Below are 27,784 nucleotides of genomic sequence, written 5' to 3'. Positions count from 1 at the left end.
TGCTGGTGGGAATGCCCCCTAGTCCAACATCTATGGAGAACAGTCTGGAGAGTGCTCAAAGAACTCAGAATTGAGCTCCCTTTTGACCCAGCAATTGCACTTCTAGGTATATACCCCCAAGGTGGAAGAATATTCATCCCAAAATACGTGTGCACCCCACTATTTATCGCAGCACTCAGTATAATAGCCAAATCTTGGAACCAACCACGATGTCCAACAACAGATGAATGGATCATTAAGATGTGGTATCTATACACAATGGAATATTACATGGCAGTCAGAAACGATACAATCACAGATTTTGCAGCAACGTGGATGGACCTAGATCATGTTATGTTAAACGAAGTAAGTCAGAAGACAAAAGATAAACACAGAATGGTAGCACTATTCTGAAGCACACAGAACATACATCTTAATCACAACTAATACTTAACAATCAAATAACAGGGTCTAACAGGATAGAAACTCCAAACACTGTAATAGTCAACATATACCTGGGAACAGTGCCCAAAACACATGAAAAACTAACAACACAAACTTTCGACTACACATTATACCATGAAGAAAACAGCAACACCAGAACAGCAGCATAGAGAGAACAGGTACGTAATCAACCTTCTACAACAAGGACTCATAATAGTCCTGTAGAGATCGTATACAGGAACACAGGTAAAGAATACCAAGGCAAACCACTGACTCCAATGGAAACATCCCATAACACTACGTATTAATGCCTCTATCTTACTATATGTAAAATAACCTCTCAGCTTCTCTGTCCACAGGCGTTCTTGGATACAAAGGGCGGACAAGCTAAGATGGCAGCTCGGGATACCACACGAGATACCATACCTAGTTTGCACTACGAGATGACCCCGAGAAAACTCTTTATTTTTTTTATTTATTTTTTTTTTTTGAGAAATCTCTTTAACATACACTTTATCTCTAGGTTTACCTTCTTTTAGGGTTTCAAGCACGTGACCAGTCAAACCACCAAAGCAGTAACAGCAACGAACAGACTCAAACTACATACTCTATTCACTGAACACATTCAAGCAAACTAGCATTCCCTTGTTATTCTCTCCTCTCTTCTCACCACTTGCTTTTTGATTTTTTTCTCTTCTATTCTTTTCTTTACTTTCTATCTTTTCTTTTCTCCCTTTCTTTCTAATGTATTTTTCTCTTTTCTCCCTCCCTACCCCTTCCATACACCTTACCCTTTCCCCCCTCTGGAAACCCAACTATCCCTCCACCCCTCAATCCCATCCAGACCTCCCTCTATATTAAAACACTTCACCCTCAGTTCCTAATCTATAAGGCAACAAGATCGACCTCCTACCCCAACGAACCAGTACCCAGCACCCAAGAGAAGGGACACCCAGTCAAACCCACACCTCGTCCCGGACAAGAAAAGACAGCCAACTCCCCTGCGGACTCATGCTGCGAGGCCCTCCCTACCTATTCCCCCTAATGTGGACTGTTACTTGAAACCGGACCTAGGTCCAAAAGTATCCCCAATGCAAGAACTCTTCCAAGACCTCCCTGCCGCAAATTTTTACCAACCTGAAGAAGGTCAGGGGGTGGGATAGGAAGATGCCTGAGAACCCACACATTACAACAAAAACCCAAAAGACAATGGGAAAAACTGTACTTCCAACATAGGCATAGGACCTGTAATACACCACCTCGTTACCTGCTCTCCCCCAAATGTAAGGTAGTCTTTTGCACCACTTTGGCCCTTTAAAACCTTCGCGAACTCATTTTTCTTCTTTTCTTAAATTTATTTATTTTTTTTTAAATGTTGGTCCTACATATACATTTGCGAGCACATACATTTTTATTTATTTCTTCTTTCTTTTTTTTTTTTTAATTTTAATTTTTATTTTTATTTTTATCATTTTTGGGTATGTGACCTGTGTCTGTTATACCCTCTCTCCACCCCCAGCTACACCGACAATATAATGTAGCACCACTTCCCCCTGCAAAGACACACTAAATAAAGGGGAAATCTTACATATATATATATAAAAAACAAAAAGAGCTCTTATCTACTAGAGATAGGAACTCATAGTTGTTTACAATACAGGGATATCTCCTACCTTGAAAATATGTCATGTGGAATCAGCTTAGACCTCAGGTGATTAGATACCATTCATCCAGCCTTGAAATCTTGATCCCAGACAAAGGATTGGCACAGCTCTTCACAACAGCTACAGGAAACAAACTCCATCTGAGCCAGCCTTAATACTGCGGGGTCAACAACAAGGGCCAGCTCTAACATGATATCCTGACAATGAGGAAAATGCGAACAACTTGTCCTGAGAGCAGATTAGCATACCTTACCAGATAACGACAAGACAAAACCAGAAGACGCGGCACCATTTGGTAGGCCCAAAAGCCAAGATCGTGACTTACAGATGACTGGCTACTAGAACCACGACCAGACAGTATACACCTTGGGCCCAATATAAAAGCCCTAGTTCAGGGTTTGCACTATGACTTGCACAATAATCATGATCCCTAGTCCCAAAGGTCTGACAGAGACAACTGCAACAGAATGGGGCTTCTGGAAGCACAAAGAAAGATGCTATCCTAGGAGCCATCCTAGGTTCAGTGCAAAGACCAAGATCACCAACCACAGAAGATGGATTAAAACGACACTGAGGCAACAGAACCTCTAGAACCACAAAGACTGACTTCATCATAAGTCCCACCTCAGGATCTGTGCAGATACGGAGACCTCTACACACAGAGCTCTGATTGTATCACCCTGGACAGAGCAGAAGTCTTCCACACACACACACAAAAAAAAAAAAAAAAACACCACCGGGAGAATAAATGATCCTGAGCAAAGTCTAGAGCTGATCCCATGACAGTATACTCCAAGGACGGAGAAACCCCATATTTCTTAGGCCAAGTGAATTCCTTTTAGAATGACCCCAATATTTACTGTGCCAGGGCAGGAGGGAAAAAAAAAACAAAAATACAAAAACCACAAAACCTTGGTTATTTCATATATACATATATTTTTCCCTTCATTTATTATTGTTATTATTATTTTTATATACCTATCTATTTTGGTCGATTTCTCTGTTTGGGTGTGACTACTGAAATCGTGGTCCCCAATTATACTTATTTTTTTTTCTCTCTTCTTTTCTCTTCTTTCGTTATGTGCTATGCCATGTTTCTTATTTCAAGACCATGGCGTGTTTTTGGTTTGTTTGTTTGGTTTTTGGTTGTTTGTTTTGCTTTGTTTTTCATCTGTTTTTTTTTTGTTTGTTTGTTTGTTTGTTTTTTTTTTTTTGGTGCTTACCGATATAGATGGAGTCCCCACTGGATAATTGACTCTTTTTTTTTTGGTACTGGTGGAGTGTTTCAACTTCTTTTTCTCCTTCATCTCCCAAATCGATGATGAGAGCCTCTAGAAGGATTCCATCCATTTTTGGAGTATTAGACTCTTACCCCAGTTTATTTATCTTCTCTTTTTCAGGCAAAATCATGCAACTTGAATTAGCTAGTCCTGCCTACAATTAGAGGGAGAGATAAGGGAGGCATTAAGACCAAACATGGGCAAGACTACTAAGTAGTGGGTTGGATACAGAGGGGACCACATATTCTAGCCGCCCTGGGGGTGAGGGAAGAGGAAATGGGAGGTAGGACAAAAACGGAGGTGTAGGGAGGACAAATTGGTGATGGGAATCCCCCCTGATTTTATGTAAATATGTACCTAAAATGTTATTGTCAACAATATGTAAGACACTATGATCAAAATAAAAATTATATATATTAAAAAAAAAAAAAAGAGACACAGAGTGGCTAAATGGATCAAAAAACTCAATCCAACCTTCTGCTGCCTACAAGAAACGCACCTGAATAGTCAGAACAAACATAGACTCAAAATAAAAGGCTGGAGAAAAGTTATCCAAGCAAACAACACCCATAAAAAAGCTGGAGTGGCCATACTAATATCAGATAATGCAAACTTTATACTCAGGAAGGTTGTAAGGGACAAACATAGACATTTTATATTAATCAAGGGGTACGTAGAGCAGGAAGAATTCACTCTCCTAAACATATATGCACCGAATGAGGGGCCAGCAAAATATTTAATACAACTGTTGACAAATCTGAAAAATAATATCAACAACAACACAATAATTGTGGGGGAACTTAACACGGCTTTGTCAACACTGGACAGGTCAACCAGACTGAAACCCAACAAGAATATACTAGACCTGAGGAGAGAAATGGAAGAAAGAGGCCTAGTGGATATATATAGGACACTCCATCCCCAGAAACCTGGATACACATTCTTCTCCAATGTACATGGGACATTCTCCAGGATAGACTACATGCTGGCACATAAAACATACCTCCATAAGATCAAGAGGATAGAAATTTTGCAGACTACCTTCGCTGACCACAAGGCTCTGAAATTATTTGTGAACTCCAAAGGGACTCAGAAGAAACACTTTAACACCTGGAAGTTAAACAGCCTCATGCTCAATAACCAGTGGGTCCGAGATGAAATCAAGGAGGAAATAAAAAGGTTCCTGGAAACAAATGACAATAAAGACACAAACTCTCAGAACTTATGGGACACAGCAAAAGCAGTACTGAGAGGAAAATTTATAGCTTTGCAAGCACACATCAGGAAGGAAGAAGGAGCTTACCTGAGTAGCTTAATGACACAGCTAATAGAACTAGAAAATGCTCAACAAAAGGACCCAAGAATAGAAAGACAGAAGGAAATAACAAAGCTGAGAGCAGAAATCAACGAAGTGGAAACTCAAAAAACAATCCGAAAGATCAACGAAAGCAGAAGTTGGTTCTTTGAAAAAATAAACAAGATTGATAGACCACTGGCAAACCTAACAAAGAAAGAGAGAGAGAGAAACTTGATAACTCGTATCAGGAATGAAAAAGGAGAGATCACTACTGATATGACAGAGATTCAAAGGGTAATCAGAAACTACTTTGAAAAACTCTACGCCACTAAAAATGAGAACCTGGAAGAAATGGATAAATTCTTGGACTCTTATAATCTTCCACGGTTGAAGGAAGAGGATGTAGCATATCTAAACACCCCCATCACCATTGATAAAATTAAAACAGTAATCAAATGTCTGCCGAAAAACAAAAGCCCAGGTCCAGATGGATTCACTAATGAATTCTATCAAACTTTCCAAGAGGAACTACTGCCAATCTTGGCAAGACTCTTTCATGAAATTGAACAAACAGAAACACTTCCAAATAGCTTTTATGAAGCCAACATCACCTTGATACCTAAACCAGACAGAGACGCTACCAAAAAAGAAAATTACAGACCAATATCACTGATGAATGCAGATGCAAAGATCCTCAACAAAATCCTGGCAAATAGGATTCAATGCCTCGTTAAAAAGATCATCCACTATGATCAAGTATGTTTCATCCCAGGAATGCAAGGCTGGCTTAACGTCCGTAAATCTATCAACATAATACACAACATCAATAATAAGAAAAATAAAAACCACATGATCATATCAATAGATGCAGAGAAAGCATTTGATAAGGTCCAACACCCATTCTTGATCAAAACTCTCAGCAAGATGGGAATGGAGGGAACCTTTCTCAATATAGTGAAGGCCATCTAACACAAGCCAGTGGCAAATATTATCCTCAATGGAGAAAAACTGAAAGCCTTCCCTCTAAATTCTGGCACAAGACAAGGCTGTCCTCTCTCACCACTCCTATTCAACATAGCACTGGAAGTACTTGCTATAGCGATTAGGCAAGAAAAGGATATCAAGGGAATCCAGATAGGAAAGGAAGAAGTCAAGCTCTCACTGTTTGCAGATGACATGATACTCTACTTAGAAAACCCTAAAGACTCTATCAAAAAGCTTCTAGAAACAATAGACTCATATAGCAAGGTGGCAGGCTACAAAATTAACACACAAAAATCAATGGCCTTTCTATATACCAATAGTAATAAGGATGAAATGGACATTAAGAAAACAACCCCATTCACAATAGTGCCACACAAACTCAAATATCTTGCAATCAACTTGACTAAATATGTGAAGGACCTATACAAAGAAAACTATAAAACTCTGCTCCAAGAAATAAGAGAGGACACACGGAAATGGAAACGCATACCCTGCTCATGGATTGGCAGGATTAACATCATCAAAATGTCAATACTCCCCAAGGCATTATACAGATTTAATGCCATCCCTCTAAAGATACCCATGACATTCTTCAAAGAAGTGGATCAGACACTTTTGAAATTCATTTGGAACAATAAACACCCTCGAATAGCTAAAGCAATCATTGGGAAAAAGAATATGGGAGGAATTACTTTTCCCAACTTTAAACTGTACTACAAAGCAACAGTTATCAAAACAGCATGGTATTGGAATAAGGATACGTCCTCAGATCAGTGGAATAGGCTTGAATACTCAGAAAATGTTCCCCAGAGATACAACCATCTAATTTTTGATAAAGGAGCAGGAAATCCTAAATGGAGCAGGGAAAGCCTCTTCAACAAGTGGTGTTGGCACAATTGGATAGCCACTTGCAAAAAATTAAACTTAGACCCCCAGCTAACATCATGTACAAAGGTAAAATCCAAATGGATTAAAGACCTCGATATCAGCCCCAAAACCATAAGATATATAGAACAGCACATAGGCAAAACACTCCAGGACATTACAGGCATCTTCAAGGAGGAAACTGCACTCTCCAAGCAAGTGAAAGCAGAGATTCACAGATGGGAATATATTAAGCTGAAAAGCTTCTGCACCTCAAAGGAAATAGTGCCCAGGATACAAGAGCCACCCACTGAGTGGGAGAAACTATTCACCCAATACCCATCAGATAAAGGGCTAATCTCCAAAATATACAAGGCACTGACAGAAATTTACAAGAAAAAAACATCTAACCCCATCAAAAAATGGGGAGAAGAAATGAACAGACACTTTGACAAAGAAGAAATACACATGGCCAAAAGACACATGAAAAAATGTTCCACATCACTAATCATCAGGGAGATGCAAATCAAAACAACGATGAGATACCACCTCACACCCCAGAGAATGGCACACATCACAAATAATGAGAATAAACAGTGTTGGCGGGGATGTGGAGAGAAAGGAACTCTTATCCACTGCTGGTGGGAATGCTGTCTAGTTCAACCTTTATGGAAAGCGATATGGAGATTCCTCCAAAAACTGGAAATCGAGCTCCCATACGATTCAGCTATACCACTCCTAGGAATATACCCTAGGAACACAAAAATACAATACAAAAACCCCTTCCTTACACCTATATTCATTGCAGCTCTATTTACCATAGCAAGACTCTGGAAACAACCAAGATGCCCTTCAACAGACGAATGGCTAAAGAAACTGTGGTACATATACACAATGGAATATTATGCAGCTGTCAGGAGAGATGAAGTCATGAAATTTTCCTATACATGGATGTACATGGAATCTATTATGCTGAGTGAAATAAGTCAGAGAGAGAGAGAAAAACGCAGAATGGTCTCACTCATCTATGGGTTTTAAGAAAAATGAAAGACACCCTGGTAATAATAATTTTCAGTCACAAAAGAGAAAAGAGCTGGAAGTTCCAGCTCACCTCAGGAAGCTCACCACAAAGAGTGATGAGTTTAGTTAGAGAAATAACTACATTTTGAACTGTCCTAATATTGAGAATGTATGAGGGAAATGTAGAGCCTGTTTAGGGTACAGGCGGGGGTTGGGTGGGGAGGAGGGAGATTTGGGACTTGGGTGATGGGAATGTTGCACTGGTTATGGGTGGTGTTCCTTTTATGACTGAAACCCAAACACAATCATGTATGTAATCAAGGTGTTTAAATAAAAAAAAATTATATAAAAAAAATAAAAAAAATAAAATCTATGTAAATCAAAAAAATATATATATATAAAATGTATACTGATAAAATATAAAAAATATATAATAAAAAATAAAACAATATAGAATAAAATAAATAAAACACAATAAAATAATATAAACTATCCAAAAAAAATTATTGAGATTACTGTATAACTATATTATATAAAAGACCAATTATATAATTTATAAATAAATATATAAAATTATATATTATAAAAATTATCCTTTTATGACAGTAAATCTGAAAATTTTGTTGAGATGAAAAGTCCTTAAAGACATACTATTGGCCAGTAGAGGGGTTTAGATCTTGGCCTTGCATACAGTTGGCCCAGACTGTCTCTCCAACATATATGGTCTCCCTTACAAACCAAGAGTGACACCTGATCACAGAGCTAGGAATAAACCCTTACCACTATCAGACATATCCCCTCAAATACAATGCAAAAAGTCACAAGACTACCAAGTCTAGATAAAAAAATGTGATAAATACTTCACTTTAAAGTTTTCCATCTTATTCCCCCACATTTTTAGATGACATGCTTTCTTTTGGTCTCTAGAAATGATAGTGTATCTTTAGAGATGTGTCTTTTCTTCAATGATATACTGAAAATAATTTTTACTTCATATGTATACATATTTGCAAATCATATTTTATGTTATTTAATATATGTAATCATATATTTAAATTGTATTTTAATTTCACATGATTATAGCTTAGAATATATTGTGACTAAAAGTTTCCTAAGTTTTGCTTCTCTGCATTATTCTTATTCTCTATAATCTTAATGCCCCAGTATACCTTATTATATTTTTCATTAATGTCTATTGAATACAAAGATAATTACATTGAAAACTAACATTATTGATATTGTAACATCTGCTTCATGACTGCTTCTTCTTATAAACTCTTTCAGGAATTTCTTTTCTTGAAGAAACTTCCTTGCCTCAAAATTTCCACAATGCGATCCAACACAGACAATAGCATCCTCTTTATGGCCTCAATTTTATCTTTTCCAGATTCCTGATGCCCTTATTCTCCACTATTATTAGAGTTAAATCTGTGCTTTCCCATTGACTTGTAAAGGAATAATAAATGCAGGTTACAATCTGATTAAGCATCAGATTAATTCATTACCTAACATAAAATATTACATAACATAAAAGAGCATAAAATACCAAAATAATGTGGAAAAATGTTTAAAAACAGCATGCTTAAGAGATAAATATTGATCATCAACTATGAAATTCTAAACCAATGCTATAATTATTCTTTCTCAAAATTAGATTGGTCTATTTAAAGAAAACGAAATAGTGGAAAGAGATAATCCTCCATTTGTAGATGAACAGATTTCATGGTAATCTAGTTTCAACCTATGCAAGGCAACTATACAAGCCAATGATTTTAAACTGAAGTTTCACAGACTAGTGTCAACTCACAAGTGTAAATCAATGAAAATCACTGATATAGAATATCTTATTAATTGATAGGTGTGATGCTAAAGTCTTACTCAAACATTTATCAATTAGGAATGGTTCAGTTATAAAGTATGTGCCAAGTGGTATGGTAACACTGAAGAGAAATGAATCATTTAGTATGGCAAATCATAAAGTTCATTTTTGTTCTTTTGTTGTTTGTTTGTTTTTTGAATCACAGTCAGCTGTGCTCAGGGTTTATTCCTGGCTCTATACTCAGGAATCACTCTTGATGAGCTCTGGAAACCATAAAGAGAGAGTAGATAGTCAGAAATTGTAGGTTTATAACTACGTCTAAAGCAAGCATTTTATACTCTGTATTATCTCTTCAGCTTATAAAGAGTTTCATTTTATAAATTGGTACCAAAGAATTGCATGAGATAAATGAAATGATGGAAACTAAATAAGGACAGGTTTTAAAAGTGTATAAAATCTTTGAGACAATAAGTATTACAAAGCACCTTAATAACAATAAATATGAAAAGGACATTACAAGAAAAATAACAGAAAAACAGGAATAAAAGGGGAAAATGTCACTCTAAGAGGTTTAAACACTATCTGAGGAATCTCTAATATAGTGTTAAGTAGGTGGTGAGAAAATCAGAGTTGTTTAGAAAACCTTCCATAAGCCACTTGATATTTAGGACTGGTACAAAAATATTTAAGGTAAGATAAATGTGGTAATTATGGCAATTTGCCAAGCAAGAAAGGACTAGTTAGAGCATTGGTTGTTGGAATAGAGAAAACAAGACACATTTATAAATTAAAAATGAATAAATTATTTATAAATAAAAATTTATACTATTCCATCTTCTCCAGGACCCAACAAAGACACAAGTAGCTAAGGTCAAAAAGAGCACATTTAAAAGGCATGAAATGCAGGTCTTTGTTCAGAACATGTACTAATAACCAACCAAATCTAAAGAGACAATATATCCTTCTCTTTATTCCAATAGTCATAACTTAGATGACCAGATATGATAAAGAAGTTAGGAAATGTCTTCTATAGTTTACCTCCATATATTGCATTTTAGTACTTATTGAGAAGAAATGGAAGCTACCATTGCTATTGCTGCTAGCAGTGTGGTATGTGGTAGTGGTGGTGGTGGTGGCGTGTGTGTGTCTGTGTGTGTTTACATTTATAAACAACGGTGCCATTGGGTAAAAGAGGACCTTTTTCTAAACATAAACATAGCAACTTTATTCTAAACATAGTCACTACCCTAGAGTTGAAATCCCACTAAAATCTAGATAACAGATACATACCTGAAGAATTTATTTAATCTGTGTTTTGTTGCTATGAGGCCTCCTAACAGTGTTTAGGAGCCTAGAGCTATTTGTCATGAACCTTGGCCCTGTAGTGGAGGTCTGACTAGTGCTCAGATTGGTGATTCTGGAAGTGCCACCAGAGCCACACCTCTTGGTGCTAGGGTGAAGGTATGGATGCTGAAGATAAAACTTGGGGCCGGAGAGATAGCATGGAGGTAAGGTGTTTGCCTTGCATCCAGAAGGACGGTGGTTTGAATCCCGGCATCCCATATGGTCCCCCGAGCCTGCCAAGGGCGATTCCTGAGCATAAAGCCAGGAGTGACCCCTGAGCGCTGCCGGATGTGACCCAAAAAACAAAAAACAAAACAAAACAAAACAAAAAAAAAGATAAAACTTGATGTCCAGAGGCCAGAGTAGTGGCTTTAGCGATGGGGGGTCTGCCTTGCATGTGCTAACCTAGGACGGACCGCGGTTAAATACCCCAGCATTCCATATGGTCCCCCAGGAGTGATTTCTGAGCACATAGCCAGGAGTAACCCCTGAGCGTCACCAGGTGTGGCCCAAAAATCAAAAAAGAACAACAATAACTTGAGGTCCTGTACATGCAAGGTATGAGTTGCACCACTTTAAGTTAACTCCCTGATCCCTCATTATTAGCTTAAATATCCACTGGTTTCAGTCAATTTTCTAATATAAAAAAGAGACACTCATGAGACACTCATTAATCTTAGCTCATAAAGAAACATGCACACAAAGATTTTAAAGATCTGGCAGAATAAACACCAAAACACTAATTTTTTAAGGTAACATGTTTATTAGAATTTTAATTTTTATTTCTTTTTTAAATTTTATTTATTTTAAACAAACTATTATGACTCTGTTTAAAGTGTATGTATATTAATTTATAATAAGAAATAAAAATTTTCATTCTATCTTTTCCTCTTAAGTACAGAATGAAGGTGTTATGAGGTATTGATGGGTTGATACCTATATAGCCTAAAGTGTCCAAAGTCAGCATTGACTCTAGTTTATGCCACTAGTTCTGCTCACCACTTGAGCCTAAAGAATCTACACTCATAGTTCTTAAATTCTGGATTCTAGTTGAAAAAATTGAGTATGTTATTTCCACATCATCTATATAAATTAGTTCTTTACCACTATATATTTCCTGAAATATTTAGCTGGTCATGTCTCTACTCTACATAATACTACCTGCTTCTCACACTTATTTATCTCTATTTGGGTCTGATAAGCACTCCTTTGTGAATGGATAATCTCATCCCAGCATTTCTGTAGAAGCCTATGTAGCCCCATATCTTTCTGCTTCTTTTTGGAATAGATATGCCTTGTGTCTTCTTGGATGATTCACATGTGATCTTATTGTCTAAGTATTGATATTATGGCCTTTTCTTCTAGAGTAGTTTAGAGTCCTAGGAATACATGGTACCTATAAAAAAAAGTGCTCTACTATCAGGGCCTGAGAGATGGCATGGAGGTAAGGCGTTTGCCTTTCATGCAGAAGGATGGTGGTTCGAATCCCGGCATCCCATATGGTCCCCTGTGCCTGCCAGGGATGATTTCTGAGCATAGAGCCAGGAGTAACCCCTGAGCGTTGCCAGGTGTGACCCAAAAACCAAAAAAAAAAATGCTCTACTCTCTAGAATTGTGCTTGTCTTGCTTCCTATTTAGTAATGTAGGCCACTGGTCCTTCTCAGGACTTATCACTCTTAAAGGCTTGAAGTTTACAACTCTTGAGGCTTACCACTCTTAAATACCAGTCAGTGGTATCCAGTCCTGCATTTCTGTTATGAGTTTCTAGATGTACTCTACCTTATCTTTTTTATAAAATGTTTCTTTCACCAGATAATCAGTAAATCACCCACTGTTCATTATATTATATCACAAACTAGACACTATTTGGAAATTACCCCCAAAACAGTCCTGTTGCTACTACATAAGTATAATGGTAAATTTACAAGAACTGTTAAATTTAAAGCTATGAGAAATATTAATGATAAATCCCTAAACATAATACTGGGTAAGTGGGAAAGGAAATTAAATTCCACCCCAGAAAATGAAAGCCTTTGAAATATCTAACTCCTGACTTCCCAAAATTAACAGTCCCTTACCCCAATATAAAATTAAACATCAGAAGACTTCATTTATTTTCATTTTGTGTAATCTCCTGGTCTCCACTGATTATCGATCACCCAGCAGATAAAATAGTATACGATCATATTCTTGTCTAAATAAAAAAGCTGATAAGAATAACAAATAAAGAAAAGTGCACATGGATTTTAAAATTCTCAGAATATAATATGTCATCTTTTAGTAATTCATGTGAAATAGTCATTCCATGGTTTTACTTCAAATTTTCATAAGTGTAGTGTACAGAAGGAAATAGTCTCTGTGGTGGTCATTCTGAAGATGCAAATTCAGGCACATATGTTTCCCTGAGATCCAATATGGTTGAGGGTTCTGAAGCAAAAGTCACAGTATTATATCATCTGAGGACAAAGAAATAGTACAGAATTGAATATCCTTGTCTTCTTGTGGACAAGCCTGGTTTGAACCCTGGTACAGTACAATTACAATCTCTCAAGCACTAACAGGAGCAACTCCTGAACACAGAGGATTAGCCACTGAGTACTGTTGAATGTGGTCCAAAAACTATAGAGCAAACAAAAAGGGCAAAATAACCCAGATTATCTAATGCATTGTAATATTGCATTTATTTTTACTTATGGCAGATGTCTTTTAGATATCACCACACTTATCTCAGAAGGCTATTGATTATTTGTGCAAATAATTTAGAGATTTTGACTAAATGATTTTTGTGGAAAGAAGGAACTCTCCATACACAACCACTTTAGTGTTTAATAATTATATTTGGTGAAGAATTAAAGAAAATGAATAATGTTTAAAAGCAGAGATTAGGAATATATGATTTTGCTTCCCTATTCATTAAAGATTCTCCAAACTGTTTCATTTTCAAAGGATAAATAGTATAGAATATTTTTCAATACTGTCTTTAAAATTTTATATTGATATCTGAATTGAATAACTTTGAAAGAAAATAAAGTTTTATCAGTGACAACTATGGATGTGAAGAATCAGTGGTCACTTGGAAAAGACGAAGGATGCGCTGCCGGATCTGCTTGGTCTTCACTCCATAGACAATGGGGTTGAGTACAGGAGGTACAAGTAGGTAGACATTGGCCATGATGACAGGAAGGAGGGAATCATGTCGCTTTCCAAAACGATGTACCATAGACAACCCAATAAAAGGAGCATAGAATATAAAAACAGCACACACATGAGAAACACAAGTGCCAAACGCTTTTGCCTGGGCTTCACGAGTCAGACCTAGCACAGTCTTGAGGATGAGCAGATATGACAAGGAGATGAGAATCGAGTCCAACCCAATAGCAGATATAATGACAATGAGTCCATAGATAATATTGACACGGATATCAGCACAGGCTAGTTTCATGACATCTTGATGTAGACAGTAAGAATGGGAAAGAATATTGGAGCGGCAGAATGGTAGCCTCTTGATAAAGATAGGTAGAGGTGCCATAAGTGCAGCACCCCGCAGCACAGCAGCCATGCCAATCTTGGTAACGCGAGGCAATGTTAACACAGTGGCATGGCGTAGGGGGTGGCAGATGGCCACATAGCGGTCAAAGGCCATGGCCAGCAGTACTGTGGATTCCATGCCAGATAAGGAATGGATGGCAAACATCTGTAGTAGACAAGCATCAAACTGTATAGTAGTGGAATTGAACCAGAAGATGGCCAACATCTTGGGCATGGATGAGGTGGAGATGAGTACATCAAGGCCTGAAAGCATGCAAAGAAAGATGTACATGGGTTCATGTAAGCTATGCTCTGTTCGCACAATGTAGATAATTGTCAAGTTACCTAGCACAGCAATAAGGTAAAGAGAGCATAATGGAAAGGCCAACCAGAAATGAGCTTCTTCCAACCCTGGGAGACCTATCAGAATGAAATATGTAGCACTGGATCCATTGCTGTGAAGGGACACCATAGTGAAGAAACTGAGCTAAAAAGCACCAATTTCAGTAGAAGCTGGAATAAAAAGAGAGAACATATTCAGTCTCCAAAATCCCAATAGCATTATTCTTTTTCTCTACCATGTTGTCCTGCTCTCTGACCCAAACATTCACTTCACTGTCTATATAAATTCTAATTCTTCCCTAGACTCAACCTAACCAATCTTCATTGACCTTGAGTGCCAAATGAACAACCATCCTATACTACTTACTAACTCAAACAATAAATGCTAATATTTAAATAATTGAGAAACTAAGATACTTACCATATTTTAACTTTTTTCATTCACCAAAGATAGGCTGTTGACTGAAATATAAGACCTACATAAGACTTAGGAGAGAAAAGTAATAAAGATTCTGTCATATACTATAATCTTAATCTTCTTTATCTTTATATTAAATATAATTATATCTAGTTTCTAAGATGTATTCAAATATAATACCAATAGTAACAAAGATTAACACTGACACCTAATATTAACACTAGGTCTAATAACATCTTCAATCTAAACTTAAACTTTATTTAAACCTGATATGATTCAGGTAACCACTTAAAACAATCTAAAATTGTGATATTTTTATTATGATAAACTTAATCTGATTATAAAAATATAATTGCTGATATACTTGTTTCATTTCACTTTAGTCCAAATGTACTTCCAAAATTCCTACTTTTGAACTACTCAATTTATAATGTAAAAGGAATAGTGGCTATAATGGGTGAACTTATCCAGGTCTACTTCCCAAACTAATGCACCTATATCTCTTCTACAGTTAGTGTTGAGTGCTAAAAGCTCATGGTTTTCTCTGTCTCCAAAAAACTATCCTTAGAATAATGATAGGTACTTTATCCAAGAATATATATTCCTCTAATCTATCTGACATATAAATATTAGTGGCTACCTACATGTGCAAGAGCCTAGCCTCTTTGTCTCCTGGTATGACCAAAGCTTTGAAACAGTGTAATCTCAGAGCTTCCTGGGAAGCCAGGCCAAAACTAGCCTTCACCTAGAGCAGAACCTCACCTACTTCTTTTAGAAGTTTAGAAGGAATTTGATTCCCCAACTCTTATTCTCATAACAGAAGCAATTCAAAATGTTATATAAATAAAAATTCCCATCTCAATGTCTGCTTCCAGAGGATATGCCAGACTTAAGAGAATTAGATAAAATGTACAGGAAATAGGGCAGTAACCTTGCATAGGGCCAATACAGGTTAAATATTGGGCATATTATCTGATTCCCCAAGCACCACATGGGATAATTCCTGAGTGAAGAGCCAGGACTTTGCAGGATCTCTCTCTCTCTCTATCTCTCTCTCTCTCTCTCCCTATCTCTCTCACACACACACACGAGAGAGAGAGAGAGAGAGAAAATTTGACAAAGAAAACATAATCTCAGAGGCAATGACATTAAAAACTCAAGCAGAATAATCACTACAAACTCTACAGAAATTCAAAGGGTAATCAGAGATTACTTTGAGTAACTTTAAGCAACAAATCAAGAAAACCTGGAATAAATTAATAAATTCCTCCACTTGTATAACCAAGGTTGAGCCAAGATGATCTATAATATCTAAACAGATATTATCACTATCACTATCACTATTTATGAAATTGAAATGGGAATCAGTCTTTCCAAAAACAAAATCCCAAGCCCAGATAGATTCATTAGTAATTCTTTCAAACATTTAATGAGGAACTACTACCAATAGTTCTGACTCTTCCAGGAAATTGAAGAAACAGAAACACTCCCAATAGCTTCTATGAAGCTAACATCACCTATAAAATACTTAGAGGAAAATAAAGGCAGAACACTCAATGACATTGAGAACAAAGTCATCTTTAAGGATTAAACACCACTGGCCAAGCAAGTGAAAGCAAAGATAAACAAATGGAACTACCTTAAACTGAGAATCTCTGTATTTCAAAGGAAAGAGTGACTAGAATACAAAGGCTACCCATAGAATGGAAGAAATTATTCACCATCTGATAAGGGGTTAATATCTAAGATACACAAGGTACTGATAGAACTTACCAAGAAAAAAACATCTAACTCCATCCACAAAATGGAGAGAAGAAATAAACAGACATTTCCACAAAGATGAGATACAGTTGGCCAAAAGGCACAAGGAAAATGCTCCACATTTTCCATTTGCTCCACATCACTCATTATCAGGGCTATACAAATCAAAACAATGATGAGATACCATTTCACACCTGAGACCGGCACATATCACAAAGAACAAGAATTACTAGTGATGAATGGCATGGTGAGGGGAGAAAGGGATACTCATTCATTGCTGCTAGGAAAGCCAACAAGTTCAGCCTCTCTGGAAAAAAATATGGACATTTCTTTAAAAAATGGAAATTGAGCTTCATATGATCCTGCAATATCACTTCTAGGGGTATACCCAAAGAACACAAAAACACAAGACAAAAATACCCTCTTCACTCCTATGTTTATCACAGCACTATTTGCTTTAGCCAGAATCTGGAAACAACCCAGGTGCTAGATAGATTAGTGGCTAAACAAACATTGGTATATCTACACAATAAAATACATGCACCTGTTAGGAAAAAATAAAGTCATAAAGTTTGTTTATATATGGATAGACATGGTGGTTATCATGCTGAGTGAAATTAGTCAAAGAGAGTGGGATAGACATAGATTAATCTAATTGTATCTGTGAAATATAAGAAAAATTAAAAAGCAGTATGGTAATAATATCCAGAGACAATAGTGATGTGAGACAGGAGGATCAGTCCATGGTAGGGAGCTTGCTACAAAGAGTGAAGAGTGCAGTTAGAGTAAATAAAGGTCCACAATGACAATGATAGTTGGAGCTCATCATTCTGGACAAGAACTGGGTACGGAAAGGGGATAAAGTGAAATGCACAGTGCCCTTTAATTAACAATAATGTAAATCATATTGTCAAAAAGGAGAGAGAGAGAGAGAGAGAGAGAGAGAGAGAGAGAGAGAGAGAGAGACGAAATGCCTGCCCCCAAAATGGACAGGGGAAAAGAGAAGAACAGAGGACATTGTTGGTAGAAATAATGAAGGCGGTGTTCACTCTATGATTGAAACTCAAATATGGACAATTTGTATACATGGTACTTAAATAAAGAATTTATTTAAAAAATAATCATAGGGACAGAAGAGATAGTATAGCTGTAGGGCGTTTTCCTGTGATCTGGGAGGGGCCAGGTTCAATTGCCAGCATTCCATATGGTCCCTCAACCTGCCAGGGGCGATTTCTAACTGCAGATCCAGGAGTGACCCCTGAGCGCAGCTGGGTGTGACCCAAAAACCAATCAATAAATAAATAAAGTTTAAAAATAATAATAATCAGGGGTGCAGTGGTAGGGTGTTTGCCTTGCACGTGGCTGACGTGACCTTGGTTAGATCCCCAGGCGTCCCATATGGACCCCAAAGCCAGGCTTGATTTCTGAGCCCAGAGCCAGGAATAATCCCTGAGTGTCACCAGTTGTGGTCCCAAAATAAACAAACAAACAAAAACCAAACAAAAGAATAATCATAAATGATGATGCCATGTGATTTAACAAAATAATTTCTAGGTATTTATGTAAAGAAAGTGAAAACTATAATTTGAAAATATATGTACTTAACTATGATCATAGCATTTTTTCACAATACTCAAAATATAGAAATAGCCTTTATTTCTATTGACTGATAACTAGATAAAGGCACTATTTATATATATACATATATATAATGGATTATTACTCTATAATTTAAAAATGTTGTGTCTTTGTAGACAAAATAATGTCACTTGAGTGTAAAAATAATGCCATGTTCATCTCATGTTCATCTCTTCTTGCTTTGAAGGCTGCCAGGGCATGCCTAAGCTTTTAGGGGGCTCAGACCACCAGAAGTGTTTTCAGATTTTCCTGGTGAGTAGAACTAATTTAACCCCCATGGGGTTCCTCAAAAGGCCCCTGTGGATGCCTTTTTCCCCTGCATGGATGGTTGAGGAATTTCCAAAGAGACGTCTGGCATTACATTTTCAGCCAGTATTTGACTATCTCTCCTTTGTATATATCAGGCAAAATAATAGCCTCTATCAAATAATTTGGCTCAGAAATTCTAGCACCAAAGTTTATTTGAGAATCCCTTTTTCTGGATATAGTCAGCTCTAAAAGCAAAGACAATTTTTCTTCCCTTTCAAATATGTCCTTTGCAGCTGCAGTTTCTGGTGATCAAGAGCATAACCAGAATACAGATTTTAACTTTTGACCCTCCTTTAGAAATAGGGAAGCTTATTCCTGGGGATTTGGTACCTCCCTTCATTTAACCTCTAAAATAATAGAGTCCAGACTAGAAAGACCAAGTTTCTAGATATTTCCTACTTCCTCCTAATCCTGACCTTCTCTCTTGTAACTTAGAATTTTTAGTCACACACATAGCTTAGGTATTGTTATTGTTATACTAGGCTTTGTGATTACAATTATTCTTCTCCTGTGGCTAATTTTACCCCTATAAATTTCCCTGCTTAAAAAATTAAACTTGTCGCACTCCTGCCAGCAAAGTGTTGACCCCACATAATCTGTGTAGTTTCATTTATTTCATATTTCATATTCGGCTGCTCGTGCTCCTGCTTTCCTGTTGTGTAGTGCTATGACCCACAAGAATTGCTGAAACTCAAGATGTCCACAACAGAAGGCTGTGTGTGTGATGAAATAAAGTCTAAAGCTTCTTGTTTTGGGGAACTCAGGCAGCCACCCACCTAAAGGTGTTGAGGGCTTCTAGTCTGTGCTCAGGTATTATGGAAGACCATCTGGGTTGCCAGGAACTGAACACTTGTTGGCATTGTGCAGTACAATTTTCCTCCTGCTGTACTATCACTTCAGTATCAAACTAGAATTCTAAAACTATTTAAAGATGCTGAAACTTGGGGCCGGGTAGGTGGCGCTGGAGGTAAGGTGCCTGCCTTGCAAGCACTAGCCAAGGAAGGACCGCGGTTCAATCCCCCGGCGTCCCATATGGTCCCCCCAAGCCAGGGGCGATTTCTGAGCACATAGCCAGGAGTAACCCCTGATCGTCAAACGGGTGTGGCCCAAAAACCAAAAAAAAAAAAAAAGATGCTGAAACTTGAGTTATAAAATGAAAGCCATGATATTTGACTTCTATCAACTGAAATTGACAGAATAATAAAAAGACCCTCTATCACTAATAGTCTTTGAGCTTCTTCATCTGAATTATTTATTAACTAAATAATAACTATGCTAATTATGTCATTTCATTTTTTATGTTATGACAACTTAAAGCATACAAATCCAAACAGTCTTAAAAGGCTTTTCAGTATTTGTCTCACATCATTCTCTGCAAACACTTTTTACTAATTTCAATATAATTGTACCAATTCTAACTCCCATTTACTCTGGACTCTGACTAAAGAAACTGTGGTAAATATACACAATGGAATATTATGCAGCTACTAGGAGAAAGGGAGTCATGAAATTTTCATATACATGGATTTACATGGAATCTACTATGCTGAGTGAAATTAGTCAGAGGGGGGAAAGAGAGACATAGAATAGTCTCACTCATCTATGGGTTTTAAGAAAAATTAAAGACATTGAAATAATTCTCAGAGATGAGGGCCAGAAGGACAGGCTCAAGATATGAAGCTCACCACAAAGAATGGTGAGTGCAGTTAGAGAAATAACTATGCTGAGAACCATTATAACAATGTCTGTGAATGAGGGATGTAGAAAGCCTGTCTTGAATATAGTTGGGGGGGTGGGGAGAGAAGAGATGGAGGTATTGGTGATGGGAAGGTTGTAAATGAAAGGGGGTGTTCTTGTTATGATTAAAACCCAACACAATTATGTTTGTAATCACAGTGTTTAAATAAAAAAAAATCTAGACTCAGAAATTTTTCATTCTTCTCCCTTATTTGCTCTTTTTTCTGACCTTTATTTTTACCTATTTGCTGTTTATTCAGTCCCCCAACTAGGTACTCTTATTCTCACTCTCCCACCCCTAATAAAAACTTTTATATCTGTATAATTCAAATAATCCTCTAAGAAAATAAAATCAGGCCCCTAGATTGTTATTTAATAACAACAATAAAAGTTCCAAATTCTAGCATAAAGTCTGATATCAGGATATGGGAAAGAGGTGTGTTTTAATCTCTGGTCCAAGTTTCTCTCTCATCACTCTTAAGCTGACCCATCTGTTCTAGCCACAGCGGAACATATATTATTTGCCATTTCATATACACATAAATGATCCCATGACTCAGTTATGGTTTGGCTTTCTCATTCTCTGTTTGTCAAGGTCCTCTCAGAACTCAATCCTTGACATTTAAAATCTAATTTATCAAAATCTTACTCACATTCTGATATCTGGTGCTATTTTCCTAAGCTCTTTCCCATGAGTATAATAAAATGTTTCCTGTTCCCAGGGTACTTGTTTGGTCTCTTTTTATGCACTTGCCTTGCTACACTTATTGCTATATTTTTCCCACTGAATTATTAATTTCATGAATGCAAGGACACTCATGTTCATTAAATAGCTAGTGTTAAAAATTAAAGGCCAGAGAGTTAGTGCAATAAATAAAGTGCTTGCCTGATACGTAAGTGACCCTGTTTCAATATTAGGGATCAGAATATGTTCTGCTCCCCATCACAAATGATCCCAGGAGAAATCCCTGAGCACTGCATAATGGGTCCTAAAATATATCAAAAATCCCTAAGCACTGCATAATGGGTCCTAAAATATATCAAAAATCCCTATATAAGCATTTAATGAGGATAATAAAAATAAAAAGGTAGAAGGGGCTGTCATTGAACTATAGAGATTATTGAAAAAATAAAAATTGGGAGGGGGCTGGAGAGGTATAATAGTGGTAGGGCATTTAACCTGCATACATTTGACTTGGGTTTTATCCCCAACATCCCACATGGTCCCTGAGCCCCACTAAAGTGCTCTTTGAGCTCAGAGTCCGGAGAAAGCTTGAACACATTTTCCTCACTCCGAAAATAAAATGAATTAAAAATGTTTTGAAAGGCCAGTGAAAATGGCCTTAATACCAATATTTACTATCAAAGAGAAAGTCTTTCTAACATGGTGACCTCAAGAACATGAGATACACATAGCATTCTAGGTAGGTACAAAGACTTAACTCTAAATAAATGCAAGAGGAAGTGCAGCAACTCTGTGCCTGAGAGAGGAGGTGACAGGCAAGAATCTAGGATTTTTAACCTGGATACATAAGCAAAAATAATTGGGCCTCTGGATACCAATACTATCCAGAAGTTTCATCAGAACAGATAGATAGAGCAGAGCAATATTCAGGGGTAGATTTAGGGATGAAAGGAATATGTCAATTTAGAAAATATGCCAGGCAGGATTTCCTTTGGATTCTTGGCATATATTCATCTCTGTTACCTCTGGGGGTGGGGGTGGATGAAGTAATATGGTTCTCAGAGTTCTGGGACTACTAGGAAGTAAAGTGTCAGAGAACATTTGAAATAAACAGAGGACAATAATAATATCATAAGATAGCTCCAAAATTATGAAGATGGAGAATTTCTAAAAGACATAAAAAATGCATCCTAATGTACAAATCACTCATTCTCATGTTTCAATAAAATTGAGGAATATATTCTCTGAAAATGTTTAAGCTTTCAAAAATGTTTAATTTATTCTCTCTGTCAACTCAATCTTTACCTCAAGGGTACATCCCTGCATACATTGGGCAACTGCTGCTGGAGGTAAAATACGAGTCTGCAACCATGAAGCCTATAGCAGAAAAGAAATGGAAGGATGATGAAGGAAACCAGCCAAAGGACACTCTTCTACCACCACATTCAGACTGAGGCCCTAGTGTCTCCTGATTTCCTGCGATGCCATTAGGGGTCAGCATAGTGACCACAAGTCGTTAGCCAGAATGCCTATTACTAATTATAGCCATTTGCTCTGAGTCCTGGAGAAAAGTGAACTGTATTTAAAAATAAAATACAAACTTAAAACACAATTTTTTTCCTTTTTGAGAAAGCTTACCCTCCATAACTACCTCTAGGGAATAATCCTTTGCTTCATACTCTCCCTGGAAAAGTTCTAGGAATTATGAAAAATTTATAGAACTGTATAGAAACATCTTAGCACTTTCTTGAGACCCAGAGAGCAGGCGTTTCATAATACAAAGTGGAAATACATTTGGAGAATCATCAGTCTTCAAGTCTTTCCCCTAACCTTGGAGAGTCTATCCCTGGTGTCTCTTGATCCCCACACCAGGCTCTCCTTACACTTTCAAAGTCAACTCCTTCCATATTAGTGGGGACCAGGAAAAAGCAGTTCAGGAAGATCAAGATTCTGAATTCTGCCTATTCTTACCTAGGGGACCAAGAGCTCAATCCCATCCTAATTTTGTTTCTATAACAGGAACAGAAATCACCAAATCCCCATTAGAAGTCAAATACTGGATAAGAAAGCCCAAGTACAACTGGACCTGACAGAATTTCTATGCATCTTTTCTTTTATTATATGTGGAAATGATGATGCCAAGTGATTAAGTAATATCTCCTGAATTGGCAGTCAACTAAGCAGGTGTTTAATTTAGAATGCTTCACTTGAAGACTGGAACAGTTTCACCTATTCTAGGTTGCCTTTAATTGTACTTCATGTTCTGAAAATCAATAAACTATGCCCAAGAGGCAAGGTAGAAGAAAGACTTGCTAAAACAAATACTTGTCCCAAGAACACTCTTGAAAAAGTAACTAAATAAAGGTAAGAAGAGAGTCTTCCTGCACAGATCCTTAGACTCTTTCTTCATTTCAGCTCCAGCTATTCTTTTTATAATTTGGTCTGGCCCCATTTAGCCATTTTTAAATTTCATCCTATTCCAAGCACTTTCTTCTTCAGGTACACATAATGAATCCCACTTGATAGATTATGATGTTGAGAATTAATTATATTCCTCAGTGGCCAATATTTGTTCTTTTCAATGTGCCCCAAGACTGTCCTGCCACTCTTCCAGGGTAAATTCAATGTTAGTTTTCAAGGAAATTTGAGAACCTTTGAATCCAAAGAGCTTCTTCAGGACTCAGGCTACCTGCCTGGCTAGCTCTCCCAACTTTTGTTGAGTAGGGAAGGCAAACAAACTGAAAATAAGAGAATTTTGGCAGTCATTCTATCTAGGATAAGCACACAGAATGTTTCACATTCTCTACACAACAAACCCCTCTACCTTGCTTGTATCTTATACAGTCATGGAATCTTTACACAGCATTGGCCAGAAACAAAATGTGAGTAGAAAGATGAGAGAATGCACTAATGTTTCTCCTAGCCCTATTCTACTCACACAAGACTATTTGTACCTCCAAAATAACTGCCACACATTGAGCTTCAATGGTTCAGCTTTCTACTTTTATTTAAATTTCAAGTAGGATCATAGGTTATGAGTCTCATAAACCCCATAAAAACCTTTACTTATTCATGACATACAGAGCTATTCTCTGACTATAGCCTGCAGGTAGGAAAATATGATGCAAATTTAAAAATTAAATCTTAGACTTTGGTGAATAATCTTATTTTTGACAGCTATTGTCTGATTGATTACATATTTGCTAAACAGGGGCAGGAGAGATAGCACAGCGGTAGGGCTTTTGCCTTGTACTCAGCCAACCCAAGAAGGTCCTCGATTCAATTTCTGGTATCCCATATGGTCCTTTGAGCTTGTCAGGAGCGATTTCTGAGTGCAGATCCAGGAGTAGCCCTGAAGCATTGCTGGCTGTGGCCCAAACATTTTTTTCTAAATATTGAAGTCATTGAGGTACAAAGAAAATAAGTTACTGTCAGTCCTCTAGAGATAGAAATAGAGAAGAATAAGCAAGCATTGCAGATAGAGTGTTGTGATAAATGCTGAGACAGATGGCAGCATAATGTCTCTGAAGTAAAAGAGACATTGGCTCATTAAATTGTCAGGCTTAGAGGTCTTCTCTGAGGAGGTAGCATCTAATCCAAAATTCATAAGGTCTGCTGGAATTTTCAAATGTGTAGACAATGGCTTTTTTTAGCCACCAAGATATATAATATTGATATTAGCAGTGTTTCATGAAAAAAAAATTTCAACATCATTCTCTCTATAAAGTGTCTACTTCCCTTCACCTATTTCTCCCCCCCTTACCTCCCATACTCCCTACAGTGGTATGCTTTTCATTAAAGACTAGTTCTCAGTTTCTACTGATTTTGAATATGAATTTAGATTATACAACAAAACATACTCAGAACATAGTAGGTGCTCAAAACTAGAAATGAAGCAGTAAATAAAACAAAAAAAAAAAAGATATGGGGGCAGGGAAATGGCTCAAAGGATTAGAGCACATGCATGGCTTGCATGACAGACCCCAGATTCAATCTTGATACCCTATAGTATTTCAAATACTGCCAGGGCAAATCCCAAGCACCAAGCAAGACAGAAGTGACCACTGCAGAACCTTCAGACCTTGCCTGAAGAAAAGCAGTAAGATTCTGCACTACAAGGGGATTAACAAAGTAAACAAACAAATTAAGAAGAAATTTTCAAAGTTAAGAGCACTAAAGATAAAACAGAGTGACATGTGTCACCCATGTTTGAATGAAGGTCTCTGAAAGACTTTCTAGGAGTCAGCAGGTTCTCTGAGAGTTCTTGTGAGATGTAGGGAAAGAGAAATCAGGAAGAGAAGACCACAACATATCAGAGTCTTGAAGCAAAAATGAGTTTGGGGTATCACCCTAAGATCAAGGTGGCTCAAGTATTGAGAGTAGACAAGAGGTTTAAGAGAGAATAGCCAGCCAGATCCAAATTATAAAGTGGCTTGTAAGAAACTGCAAATTTTAATTGAAATCTGAGTAAATTGGAAGAATTCAAGCAACAAACATTTTCTAATTTTTAAGTGAATTCCAGAAAATGACAGGATTTAGAAAGAAAGAGAACGTACCTTGTTTAGAAAGCTGCAACTCATTCAGAGACTGAAGTGGAGAGTTTAAAACAAGGGAATCAGTATAGACACTCATTCACTTTTTAATTGAGTGGGCTGATGACTGAACCTTGACCCTTAGCACAGAATAGAGCCCCAGAAAAAAAGCAGAGTCCCTACCTTAGTCATAACCTACTCTTGTGATCCCTCAATTCTGCATGATTTACACCCTAAAGAAAGTCATAGTGTGACCCACACAAACACTAAGTGATTTTTGACCACGCCAATGCCAGACACTGGGCCTTTTTCACATACCAAACCCCAACTCAGTTCTAACCTGTCTATTGTCTGAGTGCCCTCACCTACATTTAGGTCAACCCCTACCAGAATGTACATGGATACCCCTAACAAATTAATCACTGAAAAATTGTTTCAAAAATATCCCACTATATGTGTAACGCCATCCATTCTTTCCTTTACTGCACAAATAGTTACTGTGATTCAACCTGTGAATTCAAGAGCTCCTTCCCATCTCAAACCCACTCCTCCACCGACTTCTCACCCATTCAGCCAGTTCAGTAGGAGATACTAGCTACAAGAAACCCACATCTGGACTGAACCCCACTCACCTCAGCTGCACTGAAGGAACTGTGCCCTTGTTTTTAGAATGCTTTCTGAAGAAGTCTGGCAGAGTGCACCAAAGTATAGCCTGCTGTCTCCGCCTCTTCTGGACCTCACAGGTCAGGGTTATTTATTCTCTGTCTCACCTCCTCCCTCTTTCTGCTTCTTCCTGTATAAAGGAGAGTATTAGACCAGAAGGTCAAAAACTGGTCACCCTTCATAGCCTGCTCTCTGTCTGCTTTCTTTCTTGGTCTCTGTGTCCTGGGAAGGTAACCTGGGGAAAAACAGGAGGGAGGGTCAGTAAATGACAAGGTCTCTAGGGTCGTTCCCAGATGGTTCCTGAATCAGCTGGGATTCTTCTACCAGATTAAAAGGTGAAGTTGGATAGAAATAAAAGTGAAAGAAGTCTAGAAGAAGCATTTCTGTGATTCTGGTCTTTATTAAGGGTATTCCTTCCAATTTATTCCCTGCTTTATCAAACACAGCCAGAGAAAACTCAGGATAACCTTTCAGGGATACCCCCTAGTTAAGTACTAGTTCATCTCCCTCTTAAGCTTACACTATCCTCTGCCTTATTTCTATTAATGGTCTCTGTTTTGGTACTTGCCAAATCTGGATCCCAGTGTATTCATCCTTCTTTCTCCAAATTTCTCAGGCAATGTCTTCCTCATTTCCCAAGCCCTGGGATCTATGGCTAACTTACTGATGACAGAGTCCCGAGGGATGGTGCCTCTGCCCCCTATTCCATGACCTTAGGCTTCTTAAATTCTGACCAGGGAAGGAGGATCTTTTCTTTTTCCCTTAAGCATCATGCCAGCCCTATACGACCAATGTCATCTGGTTTCTCTTTTATGAACAAAAATAGTGAGAGAACATTTCATAGTGTTTTAGAAAAATGCAAGTAATTTGAAACTAGATACCTTACAAAAGAAAAAAATCTTGTCTATAAATAATACAGTGAATTTTAGTTGTTTCTCAATTTTTATTGGTAAGTTTTAGAGTTGCACACATTAAATTTACAATATAGGGAACTCTTATTCAAGGTATGCAAAAACAAAAAATATCAAGTCAGGTCATTATACCTTAGACCATATCCAAACAAATGATTATAAGAGCTCCAGGTGTATGTAAACCAGCAGACTCAAACTTGCTGCCAGGAACCTACCTTATCACTGCTTTCTCTCGCAACTTCCCATTGACTAGAACTATAAATAGGATTTTGGGTGTTTGGGAGGAATTGTTTTGCTTTGAGGTTATACCTGGTGGTACTCAGGATTTATCTTTGGCTCTGTGCTCAGGTCACACTCCTGATAGTGTTTAGAGGACCTTATGTGATACCAGGCAACAAACCTGGGTCAACCATATCTAGGCAAGTGTCCTACCTTTTGTAAGGTTCCAGCTCCATATATAATGAATATATTTTAAATGCCCACGAGGACAATTTCTAGCCAAGATGGAGTAAAAGGTAATGAAATCCACCTAAAATATCTCAAAGAACCAAGAATATATGATACA

At 37.4% G+C, this 27,784-nt stretch overlaps 1 protein-coding gene across 1 annotated transcript; it reads right to left on the bottom strand.

Moving 5' to 3' along the window:
* Positions 1–13,741: 13,741 nt before the first annotated feature.
* LOC126018209 (olfactory receptor 51E1) lies at positions 13,742–14,695 on the bottom strand. Its single transcript, XM_049780354.1, has one exon. The coding sequence runs from the start codon at positions 14,693–14,695 to the stop codon at positions 13,742–13,744; it is 954 nt and encodes a 317-aa protein (XP_049636311.1).
* Positions 14,696–27,784: the final 13,089 nt, after the last annotated feature.

The sequence above is a fragment of the Suncus etruscus genome, chromosome 9, assembly GCF_024139225.1.
Source record: "Suncus etruscus isolate mSunEtr1 chromosome 9, mSunEtr1.pri.cur, whole genome shotgun sequence".
NCBI lineage: Eukaryota > Metazoa > Chordata > Mammalia > Eulipotyphla > Soricidae > Suncus > Suncus etruscus.
This window is presented reverse-complemented; position numbering and strand designations above follow the sequence as displayed.